Source organism: Ceratocystis lukuohia (genome assembly GCF_044167205.1).
Source record: "Ceratocystis lukuohia strain C4212 chromosome Unknown Supercontig6_pilon, whole genome shotgun sequence".
Lineage (NCBI taxonomy): Eukaryota > Fungi > Ascomycota > Sordariomycetes > Microascales > Ceratocystidaceae > Ceratocystis > Ceratocystis lukuohia.
In genome coordinates, this window is record NW_027263525.1 from 2,829,387 (window position 1) to 2,842,901 (window position 13,515).

A 13,515-nucleotide genomic window follows, 5' to 3' on the forward strand; every position below is an offset into this window, starting at 1 on the left:
GCATTGATAGACTCCGAGTAGCCGGCCCTCCTATGCTGGCCTGCATCAATAACTAATACCAAGGCATGGTCTTAGCCCATTATTATCTATTCTCATGGAAACTAGACACCAGCCAACTCTCTGCTCATATTTCACGCCTCACCTCACCTTCAGTTATTATCTCATTTCCGATCTAGGCGACGGGTAATGCAATCAGGTCTAGTCCGAGGTTTTGGCGGACTTCCACTCGAAGAAAATTATTCCGTCTGACGCTTATACACACCCTCGATAGGGCCCCCTGCTTTCCCTTCTTCATTGTGAGATGATTCAATACCATCACTCACACACTTAGAATTTTACCTCAATGAGTGTGTACTATTAGGAACTCTGAATCGGAAATACCAATGTCTAGACAACAGTATTCAGCTTGATATCAGGCTTAGGGCTTTGCCATTTTGTTACATCAGGAATAGGATGAGACTTTGTCAATGGTTTAGTTACATGGGCTCTATTTCGGCAGTTAGTACCTGTGGTTAGCACTGTGCTTGAAGCATCTTTAGCATCCGGGAATAACAGTAACTATTAGGAGGACGTACTGAATGTCTTGTGAAGAAGAAGAAGAAGGAGAATGAGTGATTGTTCATTGTTGTTGTGTGTCTATCTAAGTCTAGTCCGAGGAGCGGATCTCAGCCGGCTTATATATCCATCACCATCATGTTCTAGATCAAGCACATGGGCCTTGGAAGAAGACTCTTGATGTCTGATACTGACCCTAACGTTTGGGCGAACTGGATCAGGGTCAGCAATCTTGGTAACCCTGACTTAGGTTACTGACAAGGAAGCTCAATGGCTAAGGTGCGCCAAGTTGTGACCTTGGTTAGATTTTTACCAAGGTCCAGAACGCATTTTTGATGAGGAACAAGAGGGTATATTGTGCAGGCCAGAGAATGATTGGAGGGGGAGGTGTGGATGAGGGCAAGTCCAGTTTGGTCGACCTGACACTGTATGTGGTACTAGCTACACAGATGAGGGACCCCCTAATGCTGATGTCAGAATTTGCCTGCAGCTTTCTGAGTGCACAACACCACACCGAATCAACCATCAAGAAAACCCACTTGGTGCTATGGATGGTGGCTCTGCCAGGATACCGGCAGTATTTCACAACTCCGAAAGAGCTGTTTCGACTCTATAGATCGTTCCGATGAAATTGCAGGCTCTGAGGTATGTTATGAGTTTATACAGACAAGTCCAATTTCTGCTATGCAACAGTCTAACTATGAGACGAGGGACTATTGTTAAATTATGCACTAAACAGTGATGTCTCAAAGCTTTACACGATATGATAGCTTCTGCCACCTCTAGTAAATCACGGCCTCCATTCATGGGCTTGCTCCAGGCTCTATCAGAGTTTCTGTGGTATGGAGAAAATAGCATTATGGATTGTTCAGAGGCCGCAGTGTGCCCAATGGGCATGAAACGAGTGTCGGTTCTGCATAAGGAATTTTCTCAGCAATTCATACATGAGGAGTCCGGTAGACTTTTCCATTGTCCTTGGCGTACACAATGTAGTTATGTGAGCCCTTATGGCCAATAAAGATCCCCTCTATTGCCCGAGGGGTGATCTTGGACAGGTGGAGGTTCGCTACCTCACTTTCAGGCAGGGTGACAAAGCATCTGATATCTAGCGTTTTCCAATGAGCAATTCCAGGTGAAGACAGAGGGTTTCGTCCTGTAAGCCTCGCCATCTCGGTATCCCATTTCTGGGTAGATGAAGTTTCTTGGTCTTGTGAGACGACAGTGTTGATTTTCTCGACGATTGTGGGTAGTGACAGATCCCAACAGTCCTCTAGGATGCCATCTGCCACTGCGATGCGAAGCTTGGTCAAGATCTCCTTGACTGCAGGCTCGACTATACTGTTTTGAGCTGGCATGTGTGGTGGCAAAGTGACTAGGTTGATTCCGTTTTGGGCTGCCCAGTTTTTGACCTTCTGGATATTTACGTCAGTGCCGTTGTCCAGGATGCGTTTGACTGGTTTGCAACCTGAGTGTTTGTCGGGTCACTCTGCTAGCCCTGAGCCGGCTAGCCTTTTCCTGGTTTTGCTTCTCCATTGTGTCAGTTTCTGCGTTGTCGGAGCAATCTGATGATGGAGATGAGGTTGCAGAAGGCGCCAAAATCGGGGTCTATTTTGAGGTTTGGGTTTGTGAATTGATCCGAGAGGCGGATCTGGTTAGCATGGCCTTCGTTTGTGAAATAGTATTTTGTGCATTTGTGCTGGGAAACGCGGGCTCGTAACCTGTGGGATAGATCTCCTGTTCAAAGTCGTCAATCTTTTACCAGTTTCGCCTATCCTGTATCCCTTCTAATACCCACACTTCATGTGGTTGAAGACCCACGAAAGAGCTGACACCCTGCCACAAAACCTCATAGGTGTTGGTATATAAAAGAAACAAGGCATAGGATGTAAGATAGATGAAACTTCCAGATGATTAACGTACATGTAACCCGAGCGTCGTAGTCAACCGAGCGCCGTAGTCAACCGAGCGCCGCAGTCAACCGAGCGCCGCACTTTTTCCTCCTACACCTAACTTTGCATTTGATCAATTGATTCTCAAAAATCTAAGATGTCAGCTACTACTATTGAAGCTAGAACCCTTCTTGCCCTTCAGGCCCTTCAAAATAACCCAAACCTAACCTAAGTATCCGATGCGCCGCAAGGACCTATAAAATTGATGAGCGTCGGCTACGTCGCCGCCAGCAAGACATCCAGTCTCAAAGCGATACCTTCAATAAATCGCGTCGACTATCTGATCTAGAGGTACAGATCCTTAAGAACTTTATTCTCGACCTAGATGCGCGAGGATTCCCCCCCCCCCCCCCGGCTTCATGGTGTTGAAGAAATGGCTGATCAATTGCTTGCTGACCGTGACGCGCCACCCGTCGGCACGCGCTGAGCTTCAAATTTCGTCAAACGACACCCAGACCTCAAGACGCGTTTTTTTCGGAAATACGACTACCAGAGAGCTAAGTGCGAAGATCCAACCATTATCCGCAATTGGTTTCAGCTTGTGGCGAACACAATCGCAAAGTATGGCATCCGATCAGATGATATCTATAACTTTGGCGAGACTGGTTTCCTTATGGGCATGATTGCAAGTGGAATAGTCGTCACAGGCTCAGAAAGGCGTTCAAAGCCAAAATCAGTGCAGCCTGGAAACCGGGAATGGATTACAGTAATCCAAGCGATTAATGCGGAAGGCTAGTCGATCCCGCCGTTTATCATCGGTGCGGGCCAATATCACCTCGCCAATTGGTACCGAGAAAGCGACCTCCCAGGCGATTGGGCTATTGCAACGACCCAAAATGGCTGGACCGATAACGAGACTGGTCTCGAGTGGCTCAAGCACTTTGACCGGCACACGACCAATCGATCAATTGGTTCCTATCGTCTCTTGATCCTCGATGGCCACGAAAGTCACCACTCCATCGAATTCGAGAGATATTGTGATGACAATAAGATCATCCGGCTTTGCATGCCACCTCATTCATCTCATCTACTTCAGCCCCTTGACGTTGTGTGCTTTAGTGTGCTAAAGAGGGCCTATGGGAAAGAAATAGAGCATTTGATCAGATGCTCTATTACACACGTTTCGAAGACCGAGTTCTTTCCAGCCTTTCACGCTGCATTTCAGGCCACCATGACAGAAGCAAATATCAAGGCACCATTCAAAGGGGCCGGGCTTGTTCTCCTTGACCCAAAAAGTGTGGTATCCAAGCTTGATATGCAGCTACGGACGCCAACGCCGGTCAAGGGGGTATCTGATCAATTGGCCTCTTGGGCTTCAAGGACCCCAAGGACCGTGCTTGAAGCCCAATCTCAGTCTGAATACCTTGAGAGACGGATCAGAAGGCACCAAAGTAGCTCTCCAGAGTCAATTCTTGAAGCCCTAAACTCTCTTGGGAAGGGCACAAAGGCAGCTATGCATCGGGTTGCCCTATTAGCTGCTGAAAACAAACACCTTCGGGACGCAAATGAGATACTTGGCCGGCGCCGGCGGGCAAAAAGAACTAGGCTACAGAATAGAGGGGTTAAGGCAGTAGAGGAAGGAAGGGAAGCGATTGATCAGATGAATATTGATGCGCAGTTAGTGGCTGAATCATCGCGGAGCAGTAGTCAAAGGAGGTCAGCACGACCGGGTATTCAGCGTTATGGTGTCTGCAGCCAACCTGGCCATAATTCAAGGACTTGTCAAGTAGTGATTGAGACATCTGGAGAAGAGTACAGTGAGTAGTTTTAATTGATTAAATGGGTTGCGGTGTTTTTATCGCGATTTTTATAAGAGAGGTTAAGAAAAGTGCGGCGCTCGGGTTACATGTACGTTAGCAATTTTGAACAAGAGATCTATTCCATATTATTTCCGCCTTGTTTCTTTTCGCTCGCCAGCTGGTGCCAGATGACAGCTACGTTAGGATTAGACTAAGGTCTGATATAGATAGCCCAATGGGTGGGCGGGGCTAGATTAGCTACATCTACGTTAATAAACCCAAGGTCACCCTCAACACATCTCAGATGTCTTCCCATACCCTTCGCTGACAAAACGAGCAGTCCATTTCCAAAAAGTCAAATAGTCCATCCCTCACCCATACATCATGTGGTTCCATACATTATATTGCTGGAAACCCAAAATGTTGTGGAGACTCCGACACTATCCGGGTCAACATCGGGTAAACAAACCCCTGATGTCGTTATGACACACACACGGCGCGTAAGTGCGGAGTTGGAAAGCTTAGTCTTGTAATAATTTTAATCAAGTCAAATAATATCACAACACGCAGCGTCCAATGCTCAAGTAAATGATTAAGGTGGAGTGGAGAGCTAACGGCCGGATGGTATAATCTCCTGTTCACAGAATTGGATAAGGTAATGAGTACAATGGACTCTATTTATAGACGCCTGACATCAGCTACTCTTTTCCTCTGAAATCTGCTTCAAACTACGATAAGTTCTCAATCGCACACCAAATCTTATTGCCTCAGGCACCAAGTAATTAAACCAATCACATAATGTTGCGTGGCGCACTATATATGTTAAGTGGCGTCCCATACATGCCCCACTTCTCCATAACCAAGACCCACACCTCTTGTGGCTGAACACCCTATCATGAATCCTCATGAATGAAGTCCAAGGACGGACGTCTCCTCCCCTCCCTCTGCCTCCTGCAGTGTCTCCTGCGGTGCATTTTTTGGTGATATTGGCTGTGTTATTTGCTGTGCTTCTGTCTTTCCTTTGTCTTTAATTGTCTCTATATCCCACTCATCCATCGTCGTGAGCCTATCCTTATACTGAGTTGGCGCTGTACTGAGACAGTTGTATGGCCTGCGTAGCTATATAGTAGCCTCCTTCTCGAGTGTTATACATAACATCATAAATTAACACCCATACCAGTCTCTATCCCAGCGCCTGATAATCCGTATAATCGTCATATACTGTCGTCCACCTCTGCTAACCATTGCATTTTACAGTCCTGTTACACATGCAGATACATAAAGTCAAGGCTCTACGATAATCTAGTTATTCTCGGGATCTTATCGCAATCTCGTGTTGCTTAAACTCAAGTTTTGTGCTACTCAATGGTGCACTCAATCCAAAAAAGCATATGCAGACAGATTCTAGATATCAGGGTTCTTACTGGCAGAGTTGCCAGGAGCTAGGCCAGCTGCACACAACAAGAAGAAATGATCCATCCATCAAATGGATACGCTGAACCAAGGTTCAAAAGAGGTCTCATCTGTAGCTTGCACAAGTGACAGTGGGTGATCTAAGCCCAAGCAGAAGTCTGATATTATCCTTCTACGCCTCCATAAAGATTTCAAGGCGTAGCCCCTTTTTATATGCTTCTAAAAGATAGTATGCTATCTAGACAATGGCGTAGCGCCAAGAGAACCTCCCAGCAGCGTAGACACGCCAACAAAGAACCAGCCGCTAATCGGGTTTTGGAGCGTAGATCGCGGCCGAATTACTGGGAAGTGTCAGTTATTGGGGGACGGCATAACCGAAGAAGGGGTGATACCTTGGGACAAGCTGCCCAGCTCGTTATAGCACAAGGCCATATCACCTAGCAGTTACAGGACTGAATAAGAAAGCCGTCACATGAATTCATAAACCAATCATTTCATGATACCTGGGTATAAAGTCCTATGTTGAAGCTAGAGAAAATCGCAACACAAGATCATCTAGTTTCCAGTGACCGCAAACGTGGCCTATCTGCACGTACACACATTCACGTAGCCAGGCAGAAAGTCGGGTTCATAACTATCGCGCTCCTTGTTATTGCTTTGGGTTCATGCTCTCGTCCTCGCAAAACTCGGCATCGTAGGGGTCTTTGCCTCAGGCGTTACCTGCTTTATTGCACAAACGCTCGAGACCGTCATGGATCAGGCCACCATACAGGATAAATTCGCAAGCGGCAACATGCCTAGAGTTTTAATGCCGAAATCTCTACAAAAATAAACAGTAAAAAAACGACGTCACTTTCATAGCAGACGTCAGTCATCGTCCATTCCCGAGTCCCTGTTCTATTGCAACCAAGATGCCAACATGGATACAGAGGACTTGAAGAAAGCCGTCTTGAGAAAGCCAACTATAGAGTGTGCCTATTTACTCGTCGAGGCTCTGCCATTAACCTACGAGTGATGATCAAGACAGCCAAGAGTACTAACTACCAACCGTGTTGATGGAGGCTTTCTAGAACCACCCCAGTTTGCCGCGCGCGCGCCGTTCCCAGATACGTAATGATTTCACAGTTGTGGCATCAAGTCAAAAGAATCCAGGATAACGTCAGATAAAAGCTCATGGGCTGCTTCGGCGTTTACTCACTATACGTTTCATGCTTGGGCTTTAAATTCTTTATTAACTCCATATTTAGCCCATTGTACCACCTGTGTCACCCCTGGTAATGGGGTTAATTCGATTTCTGCTTGTTTATTTGGCTGCTTATGTCCATGTTGCCTTATGTTTCCCTTACACAGCTGGTTTGTCAGTGTGTACTATCATGTATAGTAACATCACAGTAGCGCATTCTAGGGGAAATAGAATAGTTAACAGATATTTAAACTGGGATAAATAAGCTGACTTGTGTTTTCTATTCAGTCTTTCGTGAATAATGGACTGTCTGTATGGCGTCATGGCTTCTTGGATAGCTTCACTACAGCAGAACAGTGAGGAAGCCATTGAAGAAGCCATATAGGGTGGTCAACTTGATCAATAGGTTAGGTGAGATCCGCACTCCCTGCCACCCTTGACTAAGATACAACTGCCTCTACTTGCAGACAGGGCTGTCCCTACAATCTAGCCCCCACAGGATGGCCAGACAATCATATAGTAGCGGCATAGGCATGCCTAAATGACAGCATGCGGCAATACCAGTCATACGACAACAACAGGCCGGCTGGCTATTGCTGCACTTACCAGGGGACAAGAGCTGTTATTAGCATTAGAAACTAGGCAATTTGCAATAGCTTTTACTTAGCATAGTACCTTCAACTCGGAGAACAATACAGCATGGCATCCAATAGTGTAGTATTATCGTAAGCAAAGCGCCAAGAGTACTACTGTTTATCCAAGCATGCATATATGAAAATTATCAATCATCCCGCTGACTTCAAGGCCTTAACTTTGCGTCCGTGTCCTCGCAAATCTCGGGACTGATAGAAGCCTGTCAATTTCGACATTGCGTCTAGTGAAAATCCACCGCTCCTTCAAGGCTATTCCGGGTACCACGGTCGGGGGTTCCTCACAGCGGTCGGTATTCTCGTATGAGAAGATGTTGCATAGTATCTTCAGTATACTACAGATGTACAGATGGTGTAGTTGGCTGTCGATGCTTTGCTGGACTGTTTCTAGAGTGTCATCATTCACAGTTGCTGGGCCGTGTTCCGCGTCCTCTTGTGTTTCTTTTGCTTCTGTGCCCTCGTCTCGCCCGTTCATGCGTTGCCCCATTTGTGCGAAGTCTTCCCCGTCATCCATTTCCGGGTTTTGTGGTTGTTCGAATAGTACATGAACCTTTCCACATAAGTTATATCGGAGATTTTCCCAAGTGGGATCACCAAGCTCTTTTCCTTCACAACCAAGTGGTATCGTTGCTACAGTTCTGGGGGGCTCTCATGGTGGAGTATCGGCCATTTTGCGAGTCTTCAGCCACGGTCGCTGGCTAGGACCAAGAGTTGATCAAACGCACTGTTCAGGGTGCACTGATGGTGGCAGAAGACATGATACTTGGTTTCTTGTAATCCTGTTAGTTTTAACTCTTTCTTATTTACCAAGGAGGCAATCTTCTGGTGCAGTCTGTGGACTTCGGGCTAATAGATGAGAACTATCCAAGTCATGGAGGAACCACAGAGTCGGACAAGCCAAAGTCCACTTTAACAGCTGCTGTATAGCCACATAGCATTGCAATAGCCATCTATTGTCACTACTGCTTATTAGTTAGATGGAATGTAGATGGATGCAGAAGTAAGTCGTCTAGATAGGCTTATGCTCGAAAATAGGCTATTATACGACAAACCCTTGTTGTCACGAGGACTTTTGCTGGTGTATTGCACTCATAATTAACCAAACTTCCAAATAACCCCGAGTTTAACGTCTCTTTCGTGGCGACTGGTAAATGTAGATAGACCTCAAACACGAATATTTAAGAATGATTGACTCACCCCCCTAATGGTATCTCCTCTCTTGTTCTTCAGCCCTTCACAACTTGATTTCGGCAATGCTCTTTTCATTTAGCCCAAGTCCCTCCTGTTACTACCCTCACTTGCTTCGTGGGCTAGCTTCTATTTTTGAAACTTTGTCTTTATTCGGATTGTTGCCCCTATGGTGAAGGGCTTAATGCTGGAGCATTCAGTCATAATATTCTGGTGTTACCACAGTACACCACTTGACCAGAATTCATGATTCAGTGATGATATCAAGCAATCTCTAGCATCAGAGCTTGATGTGACCCTTGCCAAGTCCTGTCTCCTGTTGACAAATAGCATGCTAAGGAAAATCTAGGAGTACCATATCCAGGGGCTCCTCACTTCTTGGTCGTCTTGTTATGGCAGCATTACAAATCAGCATGGCTCATCTTTCCCCATTAAACCCAGGAGGTAATCCTGTGATGGGTCTCGGTTCATTGAATTGTCTTATATTCCCTTTCTCTTCACGGGGTGTTCATGTAGATAGTGGGGCGTGTGTCTAGTGTGCTTGACAGTAAACTCCGATGTGAATTCATTCAGCCATCATTCTTCAAACGGGACGAACACTGTTAATAGATTAGCCCGATTTTTGCAATTGTCAAAGGCCGTCAAGATGGCCAGGATCTATTCTTCTTCTAATAGCATTACACAGTAACTTGAACAGGCCTTCACCGTGTAGCATGGTGTTACCTGCTAGGTTAGGTGCCTTCCAAACATGTGACTAATAGCTATCTTTCTACGATCTTATTCGATGTGCTATGCTGCCTCTCAACTGTGGCCTAGGACGGGCCTAGAGTTTCCTCCCACCTAGTGACCTCTTGCGGAGCCACTTCTTCAAGCCCATTATACTCTTCTATTCGCTTCCCAGTCTTAGCACTCCTCTCTAAGATGTTGTTTGCATGTATAGTACAAATAAAGGGCAAGATTAAGCCGCATTCTCCTCTGTGTAATCATACACCTATGATGAGCCTTTTACATGCAACACATAAAAGTAGCAAAAGAAACTGCTACCCTATTCTAATGAATATCATTTTACCAGTTATAAAGTAAGACGGAATGTTTGGTTTCTTCTATTACTTGTAGTTGTTACTTAAGATCCCCCTGGATTACCAAGAAAAACTGGAGTTACGGACGAAGCACGGAGCTGGACAAACTAAAGCCTCCTTTAGTAGCTCTTGAATAGCTACAGCCAATCATTTCCACTAGGTCGGAATTCATATGGATGAAGCGGTGAGTCGTCTAGGCGCCGTAAGAAGAGCTTCTATGTCCATGTGTTTGTGGAGCTTCTGGAAGTCTTGAGCTCTAAATCAAGATCAAATCCATTTCACCTGGGCATTGTCATGTGCCTTGACACGATGGTGGACGTTGCTATTGTCCATGAGAGTTATAGTGCCGTTTTGAGGGACGGAAAAACTGATTCTCCTTTCACAGATGGCAGCTTATTCTTTTGTTCTATCGAAACACATGGGGGACGCCAATAGTTGAGTTACCTGAGAAGCTGCTTGCAATAGTATATAAGAACTGCCACTGCCCGCTGAGAATGGTCGTTAATCTCTTCATCTTCACACTCACATCATCTTCCTGCATTCGATTCAGCCTGATTTTCCAGTCATCTTCCTCCCATCGCCCAGTCATTGTACCTTCATCTTATCACTCAACATCATTGCCATTGCCGTGAGCCGCCCGCTCTTTCCTTCCTTTCAAACTCATTTACGCTTTTTCAATAACCGACGCCAAAGCACTATAGCCATGCAGTTCTGGACAGCAAGCATACTTCTCGCTTTCGCAGCGAATGCCGTCATGGCAGCTCCGTCGCCCATAGACTTGGATGACATGGACATGGACATGGACGAGAATGGCTACTATAACTGCCACTGGTATTATAACACTGATGTGTGCTGTTGTTTCAACGGGAGAGGCAATCGTGTCGTGGTTGACAAGAGTTTTTGCACCGCTAAGAGTGGGTAATCTTTGAAGAACTAGAATCTAAGAACAACTGTGATGCTTCCTAACTGAAGCTGTCTGTCAATTGAGATAGCTGGTCAGGTGCTATCAGCTTGACACTTGTTGTTTTAGGTCGATATCTTGCATCAAGGGAACGCCGCGTTCCTTTCAGCTAGTTCCTCTCCCAACCTAAATATATCGTCATCTAATTAGCACGACCTTTGACTCATCTTCATATTGTTCCAAGTGACATCGCCCCTGAGATCTCACCCAAATTAGTATCAATTATTTCAAAGATGGAAAATACAAAAAGTAGCATCAAATACTAGTCAGTAAATCACTAAGGAAGAGCTAGTTAGCATGGCAGAATAACCTATGGGTCCTATATTACAGAATCAGTGTCTTGGCCTACTTAAAACCTATGCCAAGGCCCAACACACCTATTGTCTCCTGGGCTTGCCAACGCTCAACCACTGTTACAGCCAGCTAAAAGCTCCTGAGAGCAGTGATAGGGTGGCCATCCGAGCAAAACAAAGGACTGAGTTGCAAAGCTGACTGCATTCTGCGTGAGCCACGATCTATATTAGCTAGCCCTGCTCAAATGTGACGATGGGACCTTTATTCCATACTAGGCTCCTATCATAAATCTCAGGCCCTATTACTAATAAAGTATATCACTACGAGAGCTGATATCCAAGTACTAATGAGCGTGAATGAGTCAAACCTATTCGCTGCTTGACGTCCATTAATCTTGGTCTTAAGGTCTGACTGGTGATTAATGAATCTGGCTACTTAGTTGTGCCCTAATTCAAGTTCATCACCTTGATGTCTTAGCAGGCCCATGATGCAAGCGCGAATCGAACTTTGGGATGGGACGTACCTCCAGAGACTCCTGACGAAGAATCCAGGAAGCCAGTTTTTCTTCTTTATTCTTGGATAACCGTTGACCAGACTGGATTTGCTCTTCCATGGCCGTCTGACCATTAAGTCTGTCGATTAGAGTCGTTAGAGACACTCCCTGTCGCTGAGAGGCCTGAGTGGGTGAAAAGCCATTACCGGTGACATCCAATATAGCCTCAGCCATGTCGTCTTCTGTATATTCCCAATGAGGCCGAGATGGAGGCATTCTGATGGTACTGTGAGAGACTGTCAATAATAATATTGGAAAAGAGTGGTGAGGAAATTGGGGATTGAAGTGGTAATATTTCCTTACTACTACCCATATATCGGGTCCCCAACTTAGCAGTTTGCGAATAGAATCAGGAATTTGAACCAATTTGATACTTGATAGAAGAAAACACCTTGCAATAATTTTCATTCTCGTCGAGATGTGTGTCAATGAAAGTGTTGAGTTTTAGTGGGCGATTTCTTTTCTTTTGCCTGACGAAAGGGTGGTGGATGGTACTTCCTTGCTACTACCTGCCCAACTCAACAATTTAAGCATAGAATTAGGAATCCTGATCAACTCTATAATTATCAGAGAAAACTACCTTAAATAATCTTCATTCTGACCGGGCTGTGTGTGCTAGGGTTTTGGTGGACGATTTTTTTTATTTTGCCTGACGACAAGGTGGTGTTGTCAAAGGGGTTGTGGTGCGTGGTACACGATATGATAGCTTTTGTCACCCCTAGTACATCGTGGTCTTCGTGCGTAGAGATCCCTCCAGGTTCTATTGGACTTTCTGTGATATGAGCAACATAGGATCATGAATTGTTCAACTGTGGCATCCAACATATTCCTAAAGCTGAACCTAGAGCAAGTACACCATCCGCTTTGCTACTACCAGTCGCGTATCTTTGTAGTGCAGAGGAAAGTTTATGAGAGTCCCACCCAAATCAAAATTTACTTTGATGGAACAAAAGCCCTGAAATATATTCTGTAGCATCCTGTGCTGCCCCCTAGCCTAGGAAACACCTAAGAGACTTGGATGGAAGGTTGATAGCATATTGCGAGGTCCATGACTCTGTGACGTCACAGTTACTAGTCTAGCATTCTAGAACAATGATATTATCATACATAAGTGGGGCAATTATCAAGTTTATTGACCGCTATAATTCTGCCGGCTCTATTCCAAGTAGGCCAGCATCTAAAATCCAACATCTGTCTATTTGTTGAGAAAACTTCCACGAAATCCCCGGATGAGGTTCGGGTAAATTGATAAGACATAATTCTTATCGGAAAAAGGGGGCTAATATATATGAAAAAAGGAGTAGCCATTTTTTCATCAAGATAGAAACATAATAATTAAGGACCAATTTCTACACTATTGACACAGTCTATACATGACGATCTAAGCGTGACCACTGCCTGCAACTGCCAGCCTTGTTGGTACTTACCAGCAGCTTCACAGCTCATAAAACTACAAGGCGCTGGAATGTAGATGTGCAGTGACAATCAATAAGATGTTTGTATTTCTACTTCATTGGCAAATTTAAGCTCCTTTGTGCTGTCTATTTTAGGCCTCAAAGGCGGTGAAAGATAGGTTCTTTCAGTCCTGTTCCTCCCGGTCCATCAGCTGGTGCCAGGTGACAGCTAGTCCAGCATTGGTTTAAGTTCCGATATATAGCCAGCCACCTCTACCCTCTTAATATACCCAATTTCACCCTTAACACATCTCAAGTCTTCCCATGCCCTTCGATGACAAGAAGAAAAGTCATTTTTCAACAAGTGAAATAGCCCACCTCTCACTCATACGCCATGTGCTTTCATGCGTTGTATTACTGGAAACCCAGAATGTCTAATGTTTCAGCAAATGGGTAAGGTGTGGAGGAGACGGTATAATATCATGATCACAGCATTGGATAAGGGAATGAGTCCAACAGACTCTATTTTTATATGCCAGACATTAGCTACTCTTTCT

General features: G+C 45.2%; 1 protein-coding gene across 1 annotated transcript; it reads right to left on the reverse strand.

Moving 5' to 3' along the window:
• Window positions 1–1,493: 1,493 nt before the first annotated feature.
• Window positions 1,494–1,910, reverse strand: HOO65_060647 (Retrovirus-related Pol polyprotein from transposon TNT 1-94; the record flags this gene model as incomplete). The annotated part of the gene is made up of 1 exon (XM_071001183.1): window positions 1,494–1,910. One exon carries the CDS (start codon window positions 1,908–1,910, stop codon window positions 1,494–1,496), a length of 417 nt encoding a protein of 138 aa, XP_070857997.1.
• Between the last annotated feature and the right edge of the window lie 11,605 nt (window positions 1,911–13,515).